Source organism: Musca autumnalis, unplaced genomic scaffold (assembly GCF_047663935.1).
Source record: "Musca autumnalis isolate F117 unplaced genomic scaffold, ASM4766393v1 scaffold_4, whole genome shotgun sequence".
NCBI classification, from domain to species: Eukaryota; Metazoa; Arthropoda; class Insecta; order Diptera; family Muscidae; genus Musca; species Musca autumnalis.
The window spans coordinates 31,510,718-31,538,624 of NW_027411977.1; the positions used below are offsets into that span (position 1 = coordinate 31,510,718).

Sequence of the window (27,907 nt, forward strand, 5' to 3'; positions counted from 1 at the left end):
TTAAACAATTTCCTTCTCATTGTAATAAATTTAAATTAATTTAATTAAGTTCCCCGTTTTAATAAACAGTGCAAAAGTGTGTGTGTGCGTGTGGTTATCTGTAAAATCACTACAACCTAACATTGTCCATTGTTGCAAAATTGCTTTCACCCTAACCCTAACCATGAGTATCGTTTGTTTATCACAAACGAAATCATCAACGTCAACACCATCGACATCGTCATCATCATCATCATTATTACCATCATTATCGCTGTACTTAATTCAAGTTATCTCATATCTGAAAGTGTATCGTGTTACCGTATCATTTAGTAGCTAGATAGTTGGTAGGTAGGTAGGTATCCAATTAAAAAATATTCTGTTTCGGGTTTAATTGAAAACAATTAAGTTATCGCAGATTAAGCTCTGCTTTGCCTACTTACCTTTGATGGACGATCTATTTGGCCGAGGAAAAACGTTAACAATGAAATTATGATGAAATTAACACCACCAGCAAAATCAGTTAATTTATCCAACTGCAGTATGGAATTGATGAGGAAGAAGAAGATCTGCATACTGACAGTGACAATGGCACTGATGGCATAATGGTCGTAATCCAAAATATTGATGGCCATGGTGACGATGGTGGTGGTGCTGCTGTTGTTGGTGAATGTTGTTGCTCGATTGTTGTAATCCTTGTCCTTGGCCACAGTGTTTTGTGGGCTCAATGGCTGCCTGGAGGCGGCTGAATGCTTGGGTTAGTTGTTGTAACGTTGTAAGAAGTACGTATGTATTTGTGGCTGGGTGTGTGTGTTAGTCGGTATCTTCTGTTGTTGGGCAGTTTTTACTAAATCGTGTGGGCTACAGTTGTAATCCTTAATTATTGCTGTAGTTGTAGTTGTATTTTTTTGTAATGACCGTTGCTGTTACCTCTCGTTTGTTGCTTTTATCGTTTTCCAAATGTTGGTTTTAGTTGTTGCAGGTTTCAGTTAACATTTTCGTCCAAAGCAAAGCAATAATATGTAAGTGTAGAGTAGATAGAATACACATGTGGTTGGTTGGTAGGCAACAACAGTCAGAACAGCATAAGTTATAATAAACCCCTTTCGAACGACCTCAGATGCGATTCGTTATGATTTTTATAAATATTTAAAATCTGATATTGAGCAATTAATTGAACAAATTTACTTTCAGGAGGTTGCATTTTTAAGTGTTATTTTCTTGGGTTTTTTGGCGTTGGTTTTGTGGTAGGTTGTTGTAATTGTTGTTGTAATTATTGCAATTACATATATTCGTTTATTCTGAAAAAGAAGGAAAGAAAAAATAAGAGAGTGTAATTACCAGTTATTATTATTTTATTCATGGATTATTATTCGGTGGATGCAGTTGAAAAGCAATGATATGCAGTGTAATTATTCGCAATAAGGAAATTTAACTGACTTTATGTGCACACATACATACATACAATATGAAACTATTAACATTGTTATGCCCTTTTCAACTCGAAGGCTTCTTTCTTACCAGATACTTCTGCCTTAAATATTTTATGTTACATTAATTATCACGGTGCGCCTTAACTGACTTTAAATGAATTGTGCTTACACCTGGGAAGTTTTTGCGGATTTTGAAACTACAATGTTCATTGATGAGAAAAATCAAAAAAAAAAAAAAGAAAAAATTGGCGAAGGGATTTTCAAATAAATTGCTGTCAAATTTCACATTCTTGGGGGTTTTAAGGTTTTTACGTTTTTGCTTGGAAACTGCAGGTTCTATCGAAATGGGATTAGAGAAAATATTGTAGCTGTGATAATTGACTTTTATAATATTTTCGTAGGTTTTACCATTCTTGAGAAATTGGAGTTCAAATTGGGACTATATCGCCTCCTTACAAAACAATGTCAAATACAGTGCCCTTAACTAACTTTAAATGAAAACCGCTTACACCTGGAAGTTTTTGCGGAATCCGAAACAGCAATGTTCATAGATAAGAAAAATTCAAAAACAAGAAAAAAATCGCCCCAGTGACTTTTAAATAAATCGCGGTCAAAGTTCACATTTTTATGTTTATTTTAGGTTTTCTGCAATTTGCTTAGAAACTGCAAGTCCTATCGAAATGGGATTAAAGAAAATGTTATAGCGTTGAAAATCCTCTACAACATTTTCTTTAGTCCCATTTCGATAGGATCTGCCACTTTAAAGCAAAATCTTTAAAACCTAAAATCAAAATCCACAAAAACTTCCCTGGTGTAAGCACCTCCCATTTAAAGTTAGTTAAGACGCACCGTGTTATACTCTCAGCATTTATGCTAACGAGGGTATATAGACGTTCATACGGGCAAAATGTGGCTCACCAATTATGTTTGGACGAAATTCGTTTCAGACAATTTGGATTCGATTTGGCAATGTCCGTCCGTCTGTCTGTTTGGCTGAGCTCCAGCCAGCAACTCATAGCGATAACTCTAGAACGGATTAACCGATTCGGTCCAAAATTTGGTTTTCGTAATATTTTGTACAACCTTAGTTTAAGCTCGCGATGGGTCATATCGGTCTACACCCTCGGGTACCTCCCCCACAAAAGTTCAAAAATGTTCGCAAAAATTATGCGCAAGATAACTCCCGCAGGGTTTTTGTCGATTTGATTGATACTTTGCACATCATAATATTTCTACCAGACATAGATCAAGTTCGAATATGGACTATATACTCGTAGTTCCACTCCTTCAGGTACCCACCACACAAAATTTCGGAAAATTGCACTTTGAGGTCTCCTCTCAAATCGTTTTGATTTTCCTTGTAGCAACTTGTGTTGGTCGCCCCCTTTACGATGGTTTCAGTTTTTTTCAGAGGCAAGTCCATACTTCCTGAGAAAATGGCGCGAAAACTATAAAAACCGGCTAAGGCGCCATGTCGTCGGTGTCACGCTTAAGTGTTCCATACGCCCTTTTTGAGATACAGGTGGTTTCTAGGGTTTTCCGGTATGCTCTTTCTGAATTTCTAGTCTGCTTTCTCCTATCCACGTCTCGACGGGAAAGCATAAACTCTTTTCAGTTATAAAATTAATATTTTAAAAACATACAAGTTTAAAAACACGTTTCAAAAATCAGAATTTTAATTTTCGATTTAGAAGTATTTAATTTATTGAGGCAAAGATGGAAAATTTTTTTGTCCCTTTGTTCCATGTGATTTACAATATTTCACATTTGTGTCATAAGTGCGGATATGGAACAAATCGACAAAAATTCTTTTTTTAAAAAAATCTCTATAACTTTTATATTCCAATACATATTCCTCTAAATTTTTGCAAATATGTTCTATATACTACAATTAATATTTCAAGTCAAAAATATAAATATTTGCTTTAGTCAGCTCCGCACAGTTGTGACGCAAAACATTAATGGCGTATGGAACACTTAAGCATGACACCGACGATGTGTAGTGGATGCAGAGCACGATAACTCTCCAACGGATAAACAAAATCGATCCAAAATTTGTAAATTCGTGATTCGTAATATTTTGCGCAAAATTAAAATAAGTTCTAAGATGGACCATATCGGTCCACTCCTTCGGATACCTCCCCCACAAAAGTTCAAAAAATGTTGCAAAAATTATGCCCACGATAACTCCCACAGGGACGTACCGATTTGATTAATTCTTTGCACATCGTAATATTTCTACGAGATTTAAATCCGTTTAGAATATGGACTATATATGTCAATTCCTTCCAAAATTTCGGAAAAGTGCAGTTTAGAACCTTCTCCCGAATCATTTTGATTTTTCTTGTAACAGGTTGCACTAAAGGCTCCTACTACGATGGTACACGTTTTTTTGAGTGGCAAGTCTATATTTATTGAGAAAATAACTCGAAAGCTGTAAGAAACCCCTACGGCCAGTAAGCACCACCATCGAATTTCACCACAAGCCATGCGCACGTTAACTACCAAATCGTATACTGCGTTGGTCCACACTTTGCATATCCTAATTTTTCTTTAAATATTAAATAAAATTCTCATAAACGGAGCAACCGATGTGGTCCAAACTTTGGATTTCGAAATACTTTGTCCAATCGTAGTCTATGTTGAAAAGTGGGACCGAGGTCCATTACTTGGGGTACCACCTACACAAATGTTCAACATATTTGTGCGGTTAAGAGTCTGGATCCTTTGGGAATTTTTACCGAAGGTTCTCCTAGTTGCCTTGTTTACAGCGATATTATGTTCTTCGTGGGCAATACCATGTTTCCTGGTATAGTGCTCCAAAAGCTCTAAATTATATGGTGACGAACAAAATGAATATCTGCCAAAATAAGACACACTTCCAAAATGGACTATGTCGGTCCATTCCTTTATTTTTGTCGGCATGTTCATACGCCCAAAATTCTGAAAATAAAATACATACAGTTTTTTTGGGAAAAAAGTGTTTCAATTCACACAGGCTGAGGGTATATCTCTGTCGGCAAAGTCTACTGATACTTTTTTACGTGTTTTATATTTTATATTTATACTAGCAAAATGCCCGCTACTTCGTATGCGGAAAAGGAATAATATTGAAATAAACAATATTTAATATGGTGAGCTTGAATTGATATTTAATTTCTTTCAAGTACTGTTCGTACACGTTTTGTTCGAATCTAAAAAAAATACCTCTACACTTCAACAGCGGCCTACATTTTAAATTTCAGTCCATGTTTTATTAGAACGGGATGGGTATTTCGAAAATTTAATCCACATTTTCCAACCGAATTTTGGAATTCAGGCAACATCAAATTTTCAACGGTGGCAAAATAATTTTGGCGACATTTCCTGAGTATTTCAGCCATGTAAAACTTCTCTACAAGTGGTGTCGTAAGGCACGCCGTTCGGACTCGGCGATAAACAGTAGGTCCCATATCACTGAGCTAATATGAATCGGGGTGCACTTATTGATATGAGATAAGTCTCCCTTGTCCCGTCTGGGATGTTTGTGGAACAATTATTACATTATTTAGAAACCGAATTCGTGTTAACATAGAAACAATAGTACATTATTCAGTACAATTTTTAGAATCCAGAACCTTAGCTCATATGTTGCAGTTTTAGCTCTACTTGTTCACCCAATGCCAATGGTGTTAAATGTAGAAACCTTTCATACCTTTAAAGGTGGATTTTAATAAACATTCTGATCCAATCTCAACAATGATCTTCACAACAACTTTCATTTATCGATTCACTCAATACCAGTGCTTCAATATTTAGTATTACGTAATACTTCTACTTCTACGTAATACTTGTACGACCACTTCTAACAATGAACCTGGCAAATAAATAATATACCAGAATTCCACTTCTATTCCTTAACCCAATACCAAATTTATTGCAATTTTGTACTTTTCACACACTAATTGTATAATCCCAGCTTCATTGCTACACCAACCTCAAATTTAATACCACTTAGTACATTTCGTATTTCTCAATGAGTCAGCCAGCCCTCAGCCTAATTTCAGAATTTGCATTCATTTCAAAAAAAAACCTTATCTAAACACTTCCACCATCCCTCATACAACAATTCAAGAAACGCCAAACTGGTACCAAATTCAGTACTTATAATATGTATATGTTAAAAAAACTAAATCCCAACCGCAATTTAGTATTTTTCGCATACATAAGTACGTATACATAATACCCAATTTCACAATTTCAGCTCTACTAATTTACGCAATGACAATTTGAACCAAATTCTATGCCATTTTGTAATTTTCGTACACTTATTGTAGGTATATCCACAACCACATCCATATCTCAACCATATTAGAGGGTTTCTAATACCAAATTTCTGAATTGCATCTCATAATACCATTAATACTTTTCGTATGAAAGTACGAATTTAAAAAACTTTCTTCAAGAGTAATTCCAAATTTCAGGATTCCACCCTATCCGTCCACCGAAAACTAAATTGTACCAAATTTAGTACCATTTAGTACTTTTCTTAACCATAAGTACAAACTTCCAAAACTATCTCAGTCTTACACTCCAACAGTAATCTAAATTGCAGGATTCCTGCTCTATCCGTTCACCCAAATATTAATTGTACCAAGTTTAGTACCATTTAGTACATTCCGTACCCATAAGTACGAATTTCCAAAACTTCCTCAATCCCACACTCCAACAGTAACCTTAACTCGAAATTTCAGGATTCCAGCTCTATTCGTTCACCCAAATATAAATTGTACCAAATTTAGTACCATTTAGTACTTTCCGTACCCATAAGTACGAATTTCCAAAACTACTTCAATCCTACACTCCATAAGTAATCTTAATTATAAATTTCAGGATTCCAGCTCTATCTGTTCACCCAAATCCAAAAATGTACCAAACTTAGTACCATTTAGTACTTTCCGTACCCATAAGTATGAATTTCCAAAACTACCTCAATCCTACACTCCATAAGTAATATTAATTCCAAATTTCAGGATTCCAGCTCTTTTCGTTCCCCCAAATCCAAATTATACCATATTTAGTAGCATTTAGTTCTTTTCGCACACATAGGTACAATTTCCAAAACCACCTCAAACCTACACTCCAACAGTAATCTTAATTTCAAATATCAGGATTCCATCTCTCCCCCTTCTCCCAAGTCCAAATTGAACCAAATTTAGCACCATTTAAAACTTTTCGTACCCATACGTACGAATTTCCAAAACTTCCTCAATCTTATACTCCAACAGTAAAATTTAGTACCTTAGTACAATTTGTACCAAATTTAGTGCCTTCCGTTTTTATAAGTACGAATTTCCAAAACTACCATCATACCACACTTCAGAAGTAAACTTAATTTCAAATTTCATGATTCCAGTTCTATCTGTTAACCAAATCCAAATTGTAGCAAAATTTAGTACATTTAGTACTTTACGTACCCATAAGTACGAATTTCCAAAACTTCCTCAATCCTATACTCGAACAGTAATCTTAATTCCACTTTTCAGGATTTCAGCCCTATCCGTTCAACTAAATCTTAATTGTACCAAATTTAGTACCATTTAGAACTTTTCGTACCTATAAGTACGAATTTCCAAAACTATCTCAATACTACACTCCAAAAGTAATTTAGTTCAAAATTTCAGGATTCCAGCTCTATCCGGTCACCCAAATCCAAATTGCACCAAATTTAGTACCATTAAGTTCTTTTCGTACACATAAGTATGAATTTCAAAAACTACCCCCATATCTCAATCCTAAATTCCAAATTTTGGGATTCCAGTTCTCTATCCGTTCACCCAAATCCAATTTGTACCAAATTTAGTACCATTTAGTACTTTTCGTATCCTACGAGTTTCCAAAACTTCATCAATTCTTCACTCCATCAGTAATCTTAATTCCAAAATTTCAGGTTTCCAGGTATATCCGGTCACCCAAATCCAAATTGTACCAAATTTAGTACCATTTAGTACTTTCGTACACATAAGTATGCATTTCCAAGACTACCCCCATATCTCAATCCTACACTTCAACGGTAATTTAAATTCCAAATTTCAGGTTTCCAGCTCTATCCGTTCACCCAAATCCCAATAGTACCAAATTTAGTACCATTTAGTACTTCTTCGAAACTTCCAAAACCATTTCCTTATAATAACACCACTTCCCAAATGTTCCACCAATGTTCTATTTGAGAAACACTGGCACGGTTTGTATATGGCTGGTATAAGCTACCAACAACATTTTATTATGTGCATTTGTTGAAAATCAACGACACATAACAGTGGAAGAAGGTTTGCTTTGTTTTGAAAACACTTTCGTCGGGGTTGTGTGAGGTTGCCCAAGAAAAACTTCTCATTGAAGTTTTTTCTTAGTTCACCTTTATACTTCGAGCTGACGATTGATGTTTGGGTATAACAAGTTTTTTGTTGAAGAAGTTATTGAAAAACAAGTGAGAAAAGGCTATAGTCGGTACGGGGCCGACTATGTGATACCCTACACCACTACCTCTGTGAATAATCTTTTCACTCGAAAACATTTATGGAGATACGAAAGTTTTCACCTATCTGTCTTTTATACCAAATGACTTAAGGCGAACTGAACCAAAATAATTAATATTTAATTTTATATTTGACTACTGTCGACATCACCAACATCAATAGGTTTCTATCTCTGTGAGAAAATTTCGTGATGATCCGATCAAAATTCCGACCTGTAGTGTGATTGCAGAAAAAGTGGAAAAAAGGAATGCATTAACGACTATCGTGATATCTCTATTATTTGACTACCTACGCCAACCTACTTTGCATAATTTCAAAGATGGAATTTTCTACTTTCTTATTCAGGCTTTGCTTTTAGAAGGTCCCCAACCAAAGGTCTGATATCCGTCATTGTTATTAAAATCGCAAAAATTAGAAGTTGGGTTTTATTAGCGACTATTGCGATATCTTCGTTGTTAGACCACCTACGACAACCTACGTTACATTGTTGTAAAGGCGATATTTTATACTTTCATTGCCAGGTTTTGCTTTTTATATACCCCTTATAGACGCTGAGATATTTGCTTTGGAATAAAATGTTGACCTTTTTTCCAAATAAAGTTTTTGCTCATTCCGACCCCTAAATATTATCCGACCATCATCAAAATCAATAGGCTTCTTCCTCTGTGAGACCCTCATTAACCCTCGAAATTTCGTGACGATCCGATCAAAATTGCGCCCAGTAGCGTGATTTCCAAAAAAATGGCAAAATGGGATGTAATGTCGAATATTGCGATATCTCCGTTATTTGGTCACCTACGCCGACCTAGTTTGCATCATTGTAAAGATGGGATCTTCTACTTTCATAGTCAGGCTTTGCTTTTGGAAAGTCCCCAGCCAAAGCTGTGATATTAGTCATTATAACTAAAATCGCAAACATGAAAATTTGGGGTTTATTTGCGACTATTGTGATATCTTCGTTTTGTGATCACCTACAAGAACCTACTTTACATCGTTAGAAAGATGATATTTTCTACTCTCCTTGTCAGGTTTTGCACTGACGGACGGACACACATAGCCAGATCGACTCAGCTCGTCGAGACATTAATTTTGATATATATAAGTATGGGTCTACGACCATTATTTCGATGCGTTACAAACTTTTTGGCCAAAACCAACTTATAATACCCTCCCCACAAAGTGGTGTAGGGTATAATAACTTCGGTGCACAATGGTTCAGGAATCGATTTTCCTGGCCAAAAATCAAAATTTTGTTTTTTCAAAGATATTTAATTTCTATATGTGATTCGATAGTAAACATATTGAAACTAAGGAAACCAAAAAAATAGGTCAAAATATTGGAAGGTGTGGGCGTGGTGTGCGCCTAAAGAAGAACATTTTCCCCATTTTTGGGAAATAAGTACTTTTTTCAAATTTCTGGAAAAAGATGTTGCTATTTCTCGGAAACTATTACAGATATTGTGTTCTTTGCTTTTTTGTAAGGTAGGTAGGATTGTGGTCTTTAAAAATCGTTTCAGTAAATTACCATAGCATTTACACAACATGAGCTATTTTATTTTTCCTCAGGTACTAAATTTTATGAAATTCCAAATTTAGTGGACTAGAACTTTTGTGGAACAACATGGAACAAAGTTCTGTTTTCACAGAAAGATACCCGAGAGTCTCCTTTTTCAGCCCATGCATACTTTTGTATCCGTCCCGCTCCGTCCGTTTAACACTTTTTGCAATTTACATGGGTAAAATAAACCCCAATTAGTTTTTTTTAATTTTTGAAAAAAAAATAAATTTTTTTGTAAATTTTTTCTACAAATTTTTGAAAAAAAAAAAAAATTTCGAAATTTTGTTTTTTATTTTTTTTTTAGTTTTTTGGTAAATTTTTTTGTTGGTGTTTGACCATCTTTAATACATAGGAAGATATAAAAACCTCAAGAACACTCATGTTTTGATGAAATATAGTTTAAAACAAGTGAGCCAAGGCTATAGTCGGGTCGGGGCCGACTATGTGTTACCCTACACCACTACCCCTATTCATAAGCTTGTAATTCGTTGTTTGATATTCGTGATTCGTCTGAAAGCTTTGTGACTGATTATCTGTCGAACAAAAAAAAAAGAATTATGAAAATATCTCTATTTGTTCAAAAGTTACAGAATTTTGACCAGGAAAAAACGAGTCTGAACCACTGTGCGGTGGAGAATATCCACAAACAAGAAACAAGGGAACTGAAGAGATCCTGTGGCGAGGATGTAAACTAGTCTTCCCTGCCTTACCCCTTGGCGAACAATGCCAAACCTTCTCCACTAATAAATTATTTGTTTTAAATGTTAAAATAACAACAATGGGATTAAGCCAGACTATTTTGAAAAATCAAAATTAAAATTGTTAAATTTTGTTTTTTTTTTAATTGTTTTTGTTTTATATTTTCAACTCAAAACAATTCATTTTTTCTATTCTGTTGATTGCATTGTTATAAAATAACGAAATTGCCATGGTCATGAAACAATTTAAGTATTAGAGAGACCACCCAAAAATAACCTTACTAACTACCTAAAAAATACTTTATACAGAAAACTAATTTGCATAACCAGAAAATGTTTTAAAAACCATTTTTGAATTACAAAATATGCAAAGAGGCAACACAATTTGTAATCTTAAAATCAGTTTTGTAGTTATGTCGACAATTTGGCAACAGTTTGTAGGACCAACAAAAAATTCTCTTTGATGTTGTGTAAATATTTATTTCTAATTATTCCATTGTTATCGTAACGAAAAGTTTTGTTAAGCAAAGAGGGAAGAGGTCAGGTGGATTAATGTTATTTTTAACATGGTACAAGTTGCAGCAAGGTGAATCAGGTAAACATGTTGTTTTGTAAGTCAGGGAAGGAGTTTATAGCACTTTATTTTAGGAGGTAAATCGTTGACTTGGTTATGTTGATTGATTAGAAAACCTACCAGGGAGAAAATCAACTTAATGTTGATGACATCTTTGAGCGTTATATGGTTCGGAAGTGTGGTTACGTTCGAAAATAGGTAGGCTTAGAAAGATCCATGTATCAATGTACAAACACAAAAGAGCATCAATGTCAACTTATTGTAGACTCATCAGAATACATGTCCTCATATAGATAAATTGTTTCCTTAATTAAAACAATCTTAAATAACCTTAGGCATTTTTCTGTTATCTTTTCCACTACCAATACTGTGGCCTTTTTCTTTTTTTATTTTTCTCATCTATGAACATTTTAGTTTCAGAATCCACAAAAACTATCCCTGCATTTAAAGTTGGTTCAAGAGCATCGTGCCAATTAATAAGACTTTCACACACAACACATCAAAATTTAAATACATTTCCAGCTTTTAATTCAAATGGTAATACATACATATGTTCTTTCTAATTACAAATAATTGTTTTGTATCGATTTCCACATGCATCAATAATTACTGGGAACTACTGCTCCTACAAAGTTGTAAATTGATGTTGTACATGAACCTGAGCACAATTTGATAAACACAAGTTTATAAATAGACATCACACACACTGATTGGGTCACCCTTGCAATAAGAAGCTTAAAGAATTGCTACATTGGCAGGTGTAGTAAGTCGAAACGATTTCAGACCTTTTCGATTCACAAAGGGGCCCATATTGAATATCTCAGAAAGAATGGTTGTCAAAAGCAATAAAAAAACTGCATGAATAGGCGGTATTCTAAATTATAATAGGCCAATACAATACATAATAATAGCTTACAAACGAAAAATTTAAAAAAGAAATCGAAACATTTGTTTGTCTGTACGATTAGAAATACATTTATAGACATTTAGCAAAGAAAAAATGCTAGCCATGCACATTTTTTTTAAAAATATTTCAAAAACAGAATTCCCCTTTTTCTGTGTTTGCTTGAATTACAAACGATTTCTTTGCTTTTGCCCTTTGATGTATGAACTGTTATTGTAGAATCGCAGGTTCTCTCTTCTTCTTCTTGTTTTGTTTGCCTACTTAAGTGCCGTTCAGTTATATTTTTCAAATTAAGGTCATCGTTTTGATTTCCATATGGTAATGCATTTAAAAATAAATCGCTGTTGATATTAACCTTTTAAATGTGGGGTTTGTTTTCTGTGAATTAGGTTGTAGTTGTGACATATGTACATATGTGTGTACATACATGTCGACTGCACTAAATATAGCAAGTAATATGTAACATATAAAGTTTGATTTATTCTGAGAATATAAATTGATTGTTACTGTTGAATTTAAATTTACCATTAGAGAAGTTACGTAATAAAGGTACTGCAGTGTATGTAGGAGGTGGTCTTAAACTGAACTTTTGCAAATATTTTTGAAATTTTGTGTGGAAGGTACCGAAAGGAGGAGTATAGGCCATACTCGAACATGTAGTGCGATTATCTAAAACATTTTCGGAGTTACGGACAAAAATCGGTAAAATTAAAATGCTTATAAATTTGGCAATTGACGATACTATTCGGTAGGTTAACGACCAATAAAAAGTAGTCGTAAAGTTCTACCGATATTGGTCGGTAACTCAAAAAAAGAATTAGAGAATCGCACTACTGATCTCTGTATCGAATAACAAGTAAAAAAGTATCAGTCGGCTTTGCCGACAGAGATATACCCTCAGCCTGTGCAAATTGAAACACTTTTTTTCACAAAAAAATTATGTATTTAGGGGGTTTCAAAATTTTGGTATGAACCGACAAAAATGTTGATTAGGATTAAAGTTCAAAAATTTTGCGGAAAAGGTACTTAAAGGAATGGACCGACATAGACCATGGGGGTGCCATAGGGGGTTTTTACACCCTTCGGGCTGTTTTCTCAAGAAGGCGGCGAATGTAAGTTGCTTCAACAAAAATCAAAGTGATTGAATAGCAGGTCTTAAAGTGAACTTATCCAAAATTTTGTGTGGGAGATACGAGATGGAGTGGACAAATATAGTCCATATTCCAACCTGATCTATATCTGCTAGATATTATGATAATGTGTAAAGTGTGGACCAAATCGGTCACTCCCATCAAGAGTTATCGTGCGTACAATTTTTCCGAATATTTTTGAACTTTTGTGGGTAGGTACCTGAAGGAGTGGACCGATATGGCTTATCTACGAACTTAAACTAAGTTTGGAAACAATATTACGAAGGCCAAATTTTGACTGGAATCGGCATTTCCGTTCGAGAATTATCTTGCGCTTCCACCCATAAACATGGTGTCATAGGGTTTGTTTTTCAACTTTTAGGCTATTTTCTCAGGAAGTATGGACTTGCCCCTGAGGAAACTTGTACCTTCGTATAGGGGACAGTGAATATAAGATGTTACAACAAAACACAAGGCGATTTGAGAGCAGGTCCTAAACTGAACTTTTCCGAAATTTTGTGTGGGAGGTACTCGATTTAGTCCATATTGGAACCTCATCTAAGTCTGGTAGAAATTTCATAATGTGCAAAGTATGGACCAAATCGGTTACTCCATTCAAGAGTTATCGTACGCACAAATTTTCCGAACATTTTCGAACTTTTGTGGGGGAGGTACCGGAAGGAGTGGACCGATATAATCCATCCTTGAACTCGAACTAAGTTTGGATAAAATATTACGAAAGCCAAATTTTGGACCGAATCGGTTGATCCGTTCGAGAGTTATCTTGCGCTCCAACCACTACACACGGTGTCATAGGGTTTTTTGTAACTTTCAGGCTATTTTCTCAGGAAGTATGGACTTGCCCCTAATGAAACTTACAGCGTCGTATAGAGGACAGCAAATACAACTTGCGTAAACAAAAATCAAAGCGATTCGAGACCAGGTCCTAAACTGAACTTTTCCGAAATTTTGTGTGGGAGGTACCCGAAGGAGGGGACCGATTGAGTCCATATTGGAACCTCATCTAAGTTTGGTAGAAATTACACGATGTGCAAAGTATGGACCAAATCGGTTATTCCCTACAAGAATAAGAGTTGCGCACAAGTTTTGCGACAATTTTTGAACATTTGTGGGGGAGGTACCGGAAGGAGTGGACCTATATGGCCCATCTTCGAACTTAAATCGAATCTGGACAAAATATTTCAATAACCAAAATTTCATTTCTTCATCCACTTGTATGCTCCATCGAAGCTTAGGCCTGCCGATTCTGCGTGCGGTGCATGTGGCATGTATTCATACGCCTTTTTAGCGGATTCATCATCGCTCGTGATATGGCCTAGCCAACGCAATCGTTACATCTCGATACGTTTAACTATATTCATGTCTTTGTATAGCTTATATAGCTCGTGGTTCATACGACGTCGATATTCACCGTCAACGCAAATCGGCCCGTAGATCTTTCGAAGAATTTTTCTCTCAAACACACCAAGCACTGCCTTATCTGTTTGCGCAAGTACCCAGGCTTCGGAACCATACATCAGCACGGGTAGTATAAATGTTTTGTAAAGCGTTATTTTTGTTTGACGATCTGTGGCTTTGTTTTTAAATTGCTTACTTAGACCATAGTAGCATCTGTTGGCCAATACAATTCTTCTTCTTATTTCACAACTGATGTCGTTAGTTGTGTTTACGGCGGTGCCGAGGTAGACGAAGTTTTTAATACCTCAAAATTTTTGGAACCAACGTCAACAGTTGGCGCGTCGACACCATCAACCCACTTTAACAGGTTCGCCTTTGACCTTCTTAAAGGTACCTGTTACTTCTTTTACTGATCTCCCATGATGTCTATATCATCAGCATAATCAAGTACATGTGGCTATTAGTGTAGATTGTGCCACTTCTTTTGACGTTTACCTCTCGAATAACCTTTTCCAGCAGGATGTTGAAGAGATCACACGAGAGGCTGTCTCCTTGCCTGAAACCTCTTTTGGTACAAAATTCTTCGAAAAGGTTCTTTCCTATTTTAACTGAGGATCTCGTGTCAGTTAAAGTCATTTTACAAAGCCGAATGAGCTTTGCGGGGATACCAAATTCAGACATGGCCTGTAATACCTTTGAACGTAGTGGGCTGTCGAAGGCTGCTTTATAATCGAGAAAAAGGTGGTAGGTGTCGATCTGCATCTCTTGGGTATTCCCCAGGATTTGTAGCAGGGTAAATATCTGGTCAATGGTGGACTTGCCAGGGCTAAAGCCGCATTGGTATGGTCCAATTATCTCGTTGACCATAGGCTTTAGTCGTTTGCACAATATCCCTGACACGATCTTGTAGGCAATCGGGAGTAGACTTATGCCCCTATAGTTAGAGCATACAGTCTTATCTCCTTTCTTATGGACGGGGCACAGGATACTCAGATTCCAATCGTCGGGTACTCGTTCTTCATGCCAGATGGTGCTAACTAGCTAATGAATACACCTTATCAGAGTATCGCCTCCGGTTTTGAACAGCTCGGCTGGTAGGCCATCTGCTCCTGCCGCCTTATTATTCTTCAGCCGGTTTATTACTGTCTTTACCTCATCTTGACTGGGCGGTATACATTCAATACCATCTTCTGGGATTGGATCTGTGGTATCATCGCCGTCTTCGCTGGATACCAACAGGTTTGAAAAATGCTCTTTCCATATCCTATATGTATCAGTTACCAAATTACCTTGCTGGTCTCTACAGGAGGAGATGCCTGTACCAAAGCCATCAGTTTGATGCTTCACTCTTTGGTAGAATTTTCGGACTTCATTCTGGCTCTGTACATCTCGATTTGTTCACACTCAGGCTTTTCCATCTCTCTCTTTTTCCTGCGGAAAAGACGTTTCTCCTCTCTCCTTTTCTCCCGATACCTTTCTCGTGCGCTACGCGTTGCTACGGATTGTAAAGTAGCTCTATATGCCGCATTTTTCTCTTCGGTAGCAGTACGACACTCCTGAGCCTACCATGGATTCCTTGGTTGAGGTCTCTGGTATCCAAGTATGGATATTGCGGCTGTTTGCATGGAGTGGGTAATGCTTTGCCAGTGCGCTGATATGTTATTGAAATGAGCAGTGCTTTTATTAAGCAATTGGGCTAGTTGAGTGGAATACGCTGTGGCTGTCTGTTGAGATTGCAGTTTACCAATGTCTAACTTTTGTGTTGTGTCTATTCGTACTTTGTTTGCTACGTTTAACCGGGTGCGTACTTTTGCTGCAACTAGGTAGTGGTCCGAGTCTATGTTTGCTCCTCGGAACGAGCACACATCCAACACGCTCGATGAGTGTTTTCCATCTATCACAACGTGATCAATTTGATTTCTTGTTTTCTGATCTGGAGACAGCCAAGTGCCCTTATGGATGTCAAGATGTTTAAATCTGGTGCTGCTAACTACCATGTTTTTTGCCGCTGCGAAGTCTATCAGTCTTATGCCATTGTCAGATGCTTCATTGTGGAGACTGAATTTTCCGACAGGTGGGCCAAAGATATTCTCCTTTCCAATTTTGGCATTAAAATCGCCTAGAATAATTTTAATGTAATGGGTAGGGCAACGGTGATATGTTTTTCCTAAGCGCTCATAAAATATATCTTTGGTCTGTTCGTCCTTGTCTTCAGTGGGAGCATGAGCGCAAATAAAGCTGATGTTGAAGAATTTTGCTTTTATTCGAATTGTAGCAAGTTTTTCATTCACGGGTGTGAAGCTGGAGACCAGGTGTTTTAACCTCCGACCAACTAAAAATCCGCAACCAAACTCATGCTTTATGTCATGGCAGCTATAATACAGTGCGTCACCTTTAGGTGTTATTGTGACGCCCTTCCCATTCCATCGTATTTCCTGTATGGCAGTAATGTCGGCCTTGTACTTTTCAAGTACATCTGTCAATGCGTAAACTGCACCTTCTCTATAAAGTGTGCGAACCTTCCAGGTGCAGATTCGCAGATCATGGCCCTTAAAACGTTTGCGGGGGTCGTCAACTTTAGAGGGATTTGTTTTTCTTTTACTTGTTCTTCTTCACAGTAGGCTGCTTTTTCTAATAACCCGGCGCCCAAACCCAAGTTTTAACGTTATTATGGGTGAGCGCGCGGCACATATTAGCTCACTACCTTTAACGGGTGTTAAATGCAGTTCCCCAGGTGACACCACGGGAGGTCAGTGTCCACTTGAGATGAGAGAGGGACCAAGATAAATCCTGGACTTTGCCATGTTAAAGCCGGTCAGGACCGTTCCTTAGTATCTCTCCCCTACGTCACCCGGAGAAAATCTTATTGCTGTGAAAAATCTCTACAAGAGTGGCTTTCGGAATTTTGTTCCTAGTTTGTACCATTTTTGAGATATATAAGTTTAAGTTGGGAAATTGCAGTCATGACATTGTTTTTTAAGGAGACGGTGCAGTCAGTGAATTGTCCCAATTTGAACTTCTATATCTCAAAAATGGTATAGCCTAAGAAAATATCATAAAGGACAATCTTTTCTTTAACTCCATACAACATTTTCTTTAATTCCATTTCCATAGGACATACGGTTTTCAAACAAAATCGCGAAAACCTAAAATAAACCTAAAAATGTGAACATTGGTCGCGATTATTTAAAAATCCCTCAATCTATTTTTTCCTGTTTTTAGATTTTTCTCATCAATGAACATTGCTGTTTCAGAATCCACAAAAACTTCCCAGGTGTAAGCTGGGTGAGTAGTCTTCCGCAAACCAATTACATCACTATAAACCTAAAATATATCTTACCTGGTCATGACCGTTGCTCATCCTTCAACAAAGTTACTTTTTATGAATACCTACAACTATCTTTGTTTCAAATAGAGCAAATTATTCCAAAATAATAGCTAATTTCCTGATTTTCATTTCATTTTAATTGGGGTAATAAAAGATAACCGTAATAATCCTCAACGAATGAAGCATATAAAGATTTAATTACCACCCTGGCGAATGACTGCTGCTGCTGCTGTTAGCTGGAGTCCATTCCACGGCAACATATATTAATTATACGCTGTGTGGAGTCACGGTTACGTGATTCTTAGTTAGTGGCAATGTCTGCCTGCAATAACAATTTCACACCTGGCAATAAATTCTCAACCAACAAAAACCAAAACTAAGCAAAAATAAGCAAAACTAACAACAATAGCAACTTTTTACACGTGACCGACCACAACAATGAAGTTTCAAAATTAAGGGCAAGGTTACGGTGTTTGTTGTCTGTGTGTGTGTTATACTATTGTTCAATGTTCAATGAAATCAACAAAAACAAAAAAACACAAACTAGATTTTGAAATTCATTTATTTTTGTTGCTAACAGCATTTATATGAAATTCCATTTTGTTGTGAAATATTTTGCTTCCCCCATCAAAAATTGCATAATCCAATAATGGAAATAGTATTTTTTCCAAGCTTGCTCTTCTTCTTCTTGTTCATGTGTTATCATTTGATTAGTTCGTTTTCATAGAAAACTTTGCAACGACAACCGGACAATAACGGCATCTGTAATTTCTCATCTTTATAGTTTCACATCCTTGTTTCTTAATTAAAAATAGCCAGGCTTCCTTTGCTGGCATCATTGCCCGATTGCCGTAGCCTTTCGAATATCAACAACGACGTCACTTTCATATATGTAGGTATGTATGCACGACTATGTGTGTTATTATGTACATAGTTGTGTATTTAGTAGCCCGTTTAACTCCCTCCGCCCCCTTTTTTATTTTACGGCGATTTAATCTCAATGATATTGCAATCACGTTTCCGCATGAAAGAACATGAAGTCATTTTGAACATGAAATTTTACTTTCATTTCGTGTGAAAATCTCTCTCACCATATGCAAGGCAATTTAACTTACAGGATGAGAAAATATGTGAGGTAGGTAAGTTTGCCTAGGATGTTGCATTGATTACTAAATGAAATTTCAAGGAAGCGTTGAATAGCATTTATCTTGGGGAGTCCTGAAGAAGACCTATATTAAGATGTTTCAGGTCTTCTATGCGAAGACCTTTCACGTCTTCTATGCGAACACCTTTCACGTATTCTATGCGAAGACCTTTCACGTCTTCTATACGAAGACCTTTCATCACGTCTTCTATACGAAGACCTTTCATCACGTCTTCTATACGAAGACCTTTCATCACGTCTTCTATACGAAGACCTTTCATCACGTCTTCTATACGAAGACCTTTCATCACGTCTTCTATACGAAGACCTTTCATCACGTCTTCTATACGAAGACCTTTCATCACGTCTTCTATACGAAGACCTTTCATCACGTCTTCTATACGAAGACCTTTCACGTCTTCTATACGAAGACCTTTCACGTCTTCTATACGAAGACCTTTCACGTCTTCTATACGAAGACCTTTCACGTCTTCTATACGAAGACCTTTCACGTCTTCTATACGAAGACCTTTCACGTCTTCTATACGAAGACCTTTCACGTCTTCTATACGAAGACCTTTCACGTCTTCTATACGAAGACCTTTCACATCTTCTATACGAAGACCTTTCACGTCTTCTATACGAAGACCTTTCACGTCTTCTATACGAAGACCTTTCACGTCTTCTATACGAAGACCTTTCACGTCTTCTATACGAAGACCTTTCACGTCTTCTATACGAAGACCTTTCACGTCTTCTATACGAAGACCATTCACGTCTTTTATACGAAGACAATTCACGTCTTCTATAAGAAGACCTTTCACGTCTTCTATACGAAGACCTTTCACGTCTTCTATACGAAGACCTTTCACATCTTCTATACGAAGACCTTTCACGTCTTCTATACGAAGACCTTTCACGTCTTCTATACGAAGACCTTTCACGTCTTCTATACGAAGACCTTTCACGTCTTCTATACGAAGACCTTTCACGTCTTCTATACGAAGACCTTTCACGTCTTCTATACGAAGACCTTTCACGTCTTCTATACGAAGACCTTTCACGTCTTCTATACGAAGACCTTTCACGTCTTCTATACGAAGACCTTTCACGTCTTCTATACGAAGACCTTTCACGTCTTCTATACGAAGACCTTTCACGTCTTCTATACGAAGACCTTTCACGTCTTCTATACGAAGACCTTTCACGTCTTCTATACGAAGACCTTTCACGTCTTCTATACGAAGACCATTCACGTCTTTTATACGAAGACAATTCACGTCTTCTATAAGAAGACCTTTCACGTCTTCTATACGAAGACCATTCACGTTTTCTATACGAAGACCTTTTACGTCTTCTATATGAAGACCTTTCACGTTTTCTATACGAAGAGCTTTTACGTCTTCTATACGAAGACCTTTCACGTCTTCTATACGAAGAGCTTTTACGTCTTCTATACGAAGACCTTTCACGTCTTCTATACGAAGACCTTTCACGTCTTCTATACGAAGACCATTCACGTCTTTTATACGAAGACCTTTCACGTCTTCTATACGAAGACCTTTCACGTCTTCTATACGAAGACCTTTCACGTCTTCTATACGAAGACCTTTCACGTCTTCTATACGAAGACCTTTCACGTCTTCTATACGAAGACCTTTCACGTCTTCTATACGAAGACCTTTCACGTCTTCTATACGAAGACCTTTCACGTCTTCTATACGAAGACCTTTCACGTCTTCTATACGAAGACCTTTCACGTCTTCTATACGAAGACCTTTCACGTCTTCTATACGAAGACCTTTCACGTCTTCTATACGAAGACCTTTCACGTCTTCTATACGAAGACCTTTCACGTCTTCTATACGAAGACCTTTCACGTCTTCTATACGAAGACCTTTCACGTCTTCTATACGAAGACCTTTCACGTCTTCTATACGAAGACCTTTCACGTCTTCTATACGAAGACCTTTCACGTCTTCTATACGAAGACCTTTCACGTCTTCTATACGAAGACCTTTCACGTCTTCTATACGAAGACCTTTCACGTCTTCTATACGAAGACCTTTCACGTCTTCTATACGAAGACCTTTCACGTCTTCTATACGAAGACCTTTCACGTCTTCTATACGAAGACCTTTCACGTCTTCTATACGAAGACCTTTCACGTCTTCTATACGAAGACCTTTCACGTCTTCTATACGAAGACCTTTCACGTCTTCTATACGAAGACCTTTCACGTCTTCTATACGAAGACCTTTCACGTCTTCTATACGAAGACCTTTCACGTCTTCTATACGAAGACCTTTCACGTCTTCTATACGAAGACCTTTCACGTCTTCTATACGAAGACCTTTCACGTCTTCTATACGAAGACCTTTCACGTCTTCTATACGAAGACCTTTCACGTCTTCTATACGAAGACCTTTCACGTCTTCTATACGAAGACCTTTCACGTCTTCTATACGAAGACCTTTCACGTCTTCTATACGAAGACCTTTCACGTCTTCTATACGAAGACCTTTCACGTCTTCTATACGAAGACCTTTCACGTCTTCTATACGAAGACCTTTCACGTCTTCTATACGAAGACCTTTCACGTCTTCTATACGAAGACCTTTCACGTCTTCTATACGAAGACCTTTCACGTCTTCTATACGAAGACCTTTCACGTCTTCTATACGAAGACTTTTCACGTCTTCTATACGAAGCCCTTTGAGGCCTTCTTTACGAAGACCTTTGAGGCTTTCTTTACGAAGACCTTGGAGATCTTCTATACGAAGACCTTGGAGATCTTCTGTACGAAGACCTTGGAGGTCTTCTATACGAAGAACTTTGAGGCCTTCTATACGAAGACCTTTGGAGGTCTTCTATACGAAGACCTTTGAAGCCTTCTATACGAAGACCTTTGAGACCTTCTCTACGAAGACCTTTGAGGCTTTCTATACGAAGTCCTTTGAAGCCTTCTATACGAAGAGCTTTGAGGCCTTCTATACGAAGACATTTAAGGCCTTCTATACGAAGACCTTTAAGGCCTTCTATACGAAGACCTTCAAGGCCTTCTATACGAAGACCTTTAAGGCCTTCTATACGAAGACCTTTAAGGCCTTCTATACGAAGACCTTTAAGGCCTTCTATACGAAGACCTTTAAGGCCTTCTATACGAAGTCCTTTGAGGCTTTCTATACGAAGACCTTTGAGGCCTTCTATACGAAGACCTTTGAGGCCATCTTTACGAAGACCTTTGAGGCCTTCTTTAAGAAGACCTTTGCATATGGAGGCCTTCTATACAAAGACCTTTCTATACGAATACCTTGGAGGTCTTCTATACGAAGACCTTTAAGGCCTTCTATACGAAGTCCTTTGAGGCTTTCTATACGAAGACCTTGGAGGTCTTCTATACGAAGACCTTTGAGGCCTTCTATACGAAGACTTTTGAGGCCTTCTATACGAAGACTTTTGAGGCCTTCTATACGAAGACCTTTGAGGCCTGCTATACGAAGACCATTGAGGCCTTCTATACGAAGAACTTTGAGACCTTCTATACGAAGACCTTTGCATATGGAGGCCTTCTATACGAATACCTTTGAGGCCTTCTATACGAAGACCTTTGAGGCCTTCTATGCGAAGACCTTTGAGGCCTTCTATGCGAAGACCTTTGAGGCCTTCTATGCGAAGACCTTTGAGGCCTTCTATACGAAGACCTTTGAGGCCTTCTATACGAAGACCTTTGAGGCCTTCTATACGAAGACCTTTGAGGCCTTCTATACGAAGACCTTTGAGGCCTTCTATACGAAGACCTTTGAGGCCTTCTATACGAAGACCTTTGAGGCCTTCTATACGAAGACCTTTGAGGCCTTCTATACGAAGACCTTTGAGGCCTTCTTTACGAAGACCTTTGAGGCCTTCTATACGAAGACCTTTGAGGCCTTCTATACGAAGACCTTTCTGGCCTTCTATACGAAGACCTTTCTGGCCTTCTATACGAAGACCTTTAATGCCTTCTATACGAAGACCTTTAATGCCTTCTATACGAAGAGCTTTAAGGCCTTCTATACGAAGACCTTTCTGGCCTTCTATACGAAGACCTTTCTGGCCTTCTATACGAAGACCTTTCTGGCCTTCTATACGAAGACCTTTCTGGCCTTCTATACGAAGATCTCTGAGGCCTTCTATACGAAGACCTTTCTGGCCTTCTATACGAAGACCTTTCTGGCCTTCTATACGAAGACCTTTCTGGCCTTCTATACGAAGATCTCTGAGGCCTTCTACACGAAGACCTTTGAGGTCTTCTATACGAAGACCTTTGAGGTCTTCTATACGAAGACCTTTGAGGCCTTCTATGCGAAGGCCTGTAATGCCTTCTATACGAAGACCTTTAATGCCTTCTATACAAAGACCTTTAATGCCTTCTATACGAAGAGCTTTAAGGCCTTCTATACGAAGAGCTTTAAGGCCTTATCTAAGAAGACCTTTGAGGCCTTCTTTACGAAGACCTTTGAGGCCTTCTTTACGAAGACCTTTGGGGCCTTCTTTACGAAGACCTTTGAGGCCTTCTGTACGAAGACCTTTGAGGCCTTCTATACGAAGACCTTTCTGGCCTTCTATACGAAGATCTCTGAGGCCTTCTATACGAAGACCTTTGAGGCCTTCTATACGAAGACCTTTGAGGCCTTCTATACGAAGACCTTTGAGGCCTTCTATACGAAGACCTTTGAGGCCTTCTTTACGAAGACCTTTGAGGCCTTCTATACGAAGACCTTTGAGGCCTTCTATACGAAGACCTTTCTGGCCTTCTATACGAAGACCTTTCTGGCCTTCTATACGAAGACCTTTCTGGCCTTCTATACGAAGATCTCTGAGGCCTTCTACACGAAGACCTTTGAGGTCTTCTATACGAAGACCTCTGAGGTCTTCTATACGAAGACCTTTGAGGCCTTCTATGCGAAGGCCTGTAATGCCTTCTATACGAAGACCTTTAATGCCTTCTATACGAAGACCTTTAATGCCTTCTATACGAAGAGCTTTAAGGCCTTCTATACGAAGAGCTTTAAGGCCTTCTATAAGAAGACCTTTGAGGCCTTCTTTACGAAGACCTTTGGGGCCTTCTTTACGAAGACCTTTGAGGCCTTCTGTACGAAGACCTTTGAGGCCTTCTATACGAAGACCTTTCTGGCCTTCTATACGAAGATCTCTGAGGCCTTCTATACGAAGACCTTTGAGGTCTTCTATACGAAGACCTCTGAGGCCTTCTATGCTAAGGCCTGTAATGCCTTCTATACGAAGACCTTTAATGCCTTCTATACGAAGACCTTTAATGCCTTCTATACGAAGACCTTTAATGCCTTCTATACGAAGATCTTTAAGGCCTTCTATACGAAGAGCTTTAAGGCCTTCTATACGAAGAGCTTTAAGGCCTTCTATACGAAGACCTGTGAGGCCTTCTTTACGAAGACCTTTGTGGCCTTCTTTACGAAGACCTTTGTGACCTCTGAGGACTTCTTTACGAAGACTTTTGAGGTCTTCTATACGAGGGCTTTTGAGGTCTTCTATACGAAGGCTTTGAGGCCTTCTATACGAAGACTCTTTGAGGCCTTTTTTACGAAGACCTTTGAGGCCTTCTTTAAGAAGACCTTTGCATATGGAGGCCTTCTATACGAAGACCTTTGAGGCCTTCTATAAGAAGACCTTTACATATGGAGGCCTTCTATACGAAGACTTTTGAGGCCTTCTATACGAAGACCTTTGAGGCCTTCTATACGAAGAACTTTGAGGCCTTCTATACGAAGACCTCTGAGGCCTTCTATACGAAGACCTTTAATGCCTTCTATACGAAGACCTTTAATGCCTTCTATACGAAGAGCTTTAAGGCCTTCTATACGAAGAGCTTTAAGGCCTTCTGTACGAAGAGCTTTAAGGCCTTTTATACGAAGACCTTTAATACCTTCTATACTTCTATACGAAGACCTTTAAGGCCTTCTATACGAAGACCTTTAAAGCCTTCTATACGAAGACCTTTGAGGCCTTCTATACGAGGACCTTTGAGGCCTTCAATACGAAGACCTTTAAGGCCTTCTATACGAACATCTTTAAGCACTTCTATGCTAAGACCATTGCAACTTGCAGACTACTCTTATTTTCCCCATATTAAATTAACTAAAGTGACAAAACACGTTCTTAATCGTTTAATACACAATATGGTGCCTTTAATGTGTCTCGAAATTAACAGAATGAAATATTTACGAAGACCAGCTCCAACATACAATGTTCAGCAGCCAACCATAAAACAATTGGTGAGTGCTGAAATTCGCCGCATTTGTTTTCACAAAAAAAAAAACAAGGGTCTAAGTGATATAAAGCATCGCACACACTTCTGTATATCCAAGTGTGTGTATGTGTGTGTATAAACAACGAATGTCTATTTTATTTTTGGGCCAATTAATTTTCACTTATTCGCCCACATATCGGTATAATGGGACACCCTAATGAGCGACTTTGTATAAAAGACGGTTTTGGGTAAAATTCCAACTCTGTCAACATATTGTTCATTTATATTCGGTCTGAGTGATGTCAGGCGACGGCAGTTCATTTAATTGACGTACATAGTTGTAAAAGTGACAGTCATACAGAAGACAGAAGAAGAAGAAAAAGAAAGAAGAAGAAAAGCGTAACAGATTCCCACTTCTGATACCAAAGTCGTTTAGAAAGGTATTTTTAGAAGATTAAAAGTTTTCGAAGACAAAGTTTAGCGTTTGTTTGTTGTTTTTGTGTGGAAATGTTGCCATATTTATGTAGGTGGTACATCTTTCACACACACTTTGGTAAATACTATGTGTGTGTGGCTGTGGTAGGATGAGTCTTTATGTTGTTTTCTTTGTACGGAAATGTTTTGTTGAACATGTTTCCGTGCCATGAAGGACATGTCAAGTTTATCTATTCTTTGCTTAGCTCTCAAAACAATTCGTATATAGGGCAAATATGGAAGAAAGAATTGAGGAACGTGTTTCTTATGACAGAGTCCGCACACAGCTTCTAGCCTAGTACAACACATCTTAGATGGGGGAGGGAGGGGAATACATAGATATTCCAAGGACAGCTCAATGTTAACAAATTATGAGAAATATGAGAAATACCCGATGAAATTAATCAGCATCCGCCTCGTTTGTACCGTTTGCTAGGCAGCTCGCGGTAACCAGGGTACGTCCTAGAAATTTATTTATTTCAGTGACGGAGTGTAAGGAAAAACGGATTGTTGGAGGGATAAGGTTATGGTTCTTTATTGTAGGATGTTAATAGACTTTGCGACGGAGATCGGCCGTGGGTTCCGGATGCTCCGACTTCCACGGAGTTTGTTCGGGTTGTCTTTCTCCTGACGAACGATGGCGGCTGGCCTAGAACAACCCAGTCGGGGGTTATACGAAGTCTGGTTTGAGGAATCTCGTTCGTGATGTCCTCGTGGCTCTTGTTCTGTCTAGTTGGGACTGGGATCGTGGATAAGTGACTGGCTTCACAAAACTCAGTCACGATATCCTTTGACGTGGTCTCGTTTCGCGCAAGCGATGGCGGCTGGCCTAGAACAACTCAGTCGCGGGTAATACGATATCTGGACTTGCTCCTTATGGCTCGTGTTCTGTCTCGTTGGGACTGGAATCGTAGGTAAGTGACTGGCTTCCCAGAACTCAGTTACGATATCCTTCGGTGTGGGGTTGGAGAGATTATTGTGTGACTGGCGTGAGGCAACTCAGTCTGGTCTCGTTTCGCGCAAGCGATGGCGTCTGGCCTTGAACAACTCAGTCGCGGGTAATACGATATATGGACTTGCTCCTTATGGCTCGTGTTCTGTCTCGTTGGGACTGGAATCGTAGGTAAGTGACTGGCTTCCCAGAACTCAGTTACGATATCCTTCGGTGTGGGGTTGGAGAGATTATTGTGTGACTGGCGTGAGGCTACTCAGTCTGGTCTCATTTCGCGCTAGCGATGACGGCTGGCCTAGAACAACTTAGTCGCGGGTAATACGATATCTGGACTGGCTCCTTATGGCTCGTGTTCTGTCTCGTTGGGAATGGAATCGTAGGTAACTGACTGGTAGGTAAGTGAAAAGCGGTCTGGTACGCGACTGGCTTACGAAAATTCAGTCGCGAAACCCTTCGGTGCACCGTGGTTCAGAAATCGATTTTCCTGGCAAAACCCCCATTTTTGTTATCACCGATTGTTAATTTCTATATGAGATTCGATAGTAAACATATTGAAACTAAGGAAAACAACAAAATATATCAAAATATTGGAAGGTGTGGGCGTGGCGTGCTCCTAAAAACGAAAAATGTTTCACAATTTTGGAAAATACGTAATTTTTGAAAATTTCTGGAGAAAGAAACATCTATTTCTCAGGAACTATAACAGATATTGTATTCAAACTATTTTGGGTGACGTAGGGAATGGAAGATACCAATGAACGATCCTGACCGGATTTAACAAGGCAAAGCCCAGGATTTATCTTGGTCCCTCTTTCATCTCAAGTGGACACAGACCTCCTCGTGGTGTCACCTGGGGAACTGCCTTTAACATCCGTTAAAGGTAGTGAGCTAACATGTGCCGCGCGTTCACCCATAAGAACGTTTAAAACTTGGGTTTGGGCGTCGGGTTAGTAACCCTCCCCTAGAAAAAAACAGCCTACTATGAAAAAACGAAAGAAAAGAAAAACAAACCCCTCTAAAGTTGACGAACCCTACAAACCTTTAAAGGACCCTGATCTGCGAATCTGCACCTGGAATGTTCGCAGTCTTTATAGAGAAGGTGCAGTTACGCATTGGCAGATGTACTTGAAAAGTACAAGGCCGATATTACTGCCATACAGGAAATACGATGGAACGGGAAATTCGTCACAACAACACCTAAAGGTGACGCACTGTATTATAGCTGTCATGACGTAAAGCATGAGTTTGGTTGCGGATTTGTAGTTGGTCGGAGGTTAAAACACCTGGTCTCCAGCTTCACCCCAGTGAATGAAAGACTCGCTGCAATTCGATTAAAAGCAAAATTCTTCACCATCAGCTTTATTTGCGCTCATGCTCCCACTGAAGACAAGGACGAACAGACCAAAGATATATTTTACGAGCGCTTAGAAGAAACTTATGACCGTTGCCCTGTCCATGACATTACAATTTTAATGCCAAAATTAGAAAGGAGAATATCTTTGGCCCAACAGTCGGGAAATTCAGTCTCCAC

At 38.4% G+C, this 27,907-nt stretch overlaps 1 protein-coding gene across 1 annotated transcript in view; it reads right to left on the reverse strand.

Annotated features, from left to right (window-relative positions):
- LOC141403561 (uncharacterized) overlaps window positions 1-27,907 on the reverse strand; it is a 141,533-nt gene that overhangs the window by 85,319 nt on the left and 28,307 nt on the right. The window contains 1 exon segment of the mRNA XM_073986162.1: window positions 423-1,280. Coding sequence (XP_073842263.1) covers window positions 423-614 — 192 coding nt within the window. The 5' untranslated portion in view covers window positions 615-1,280.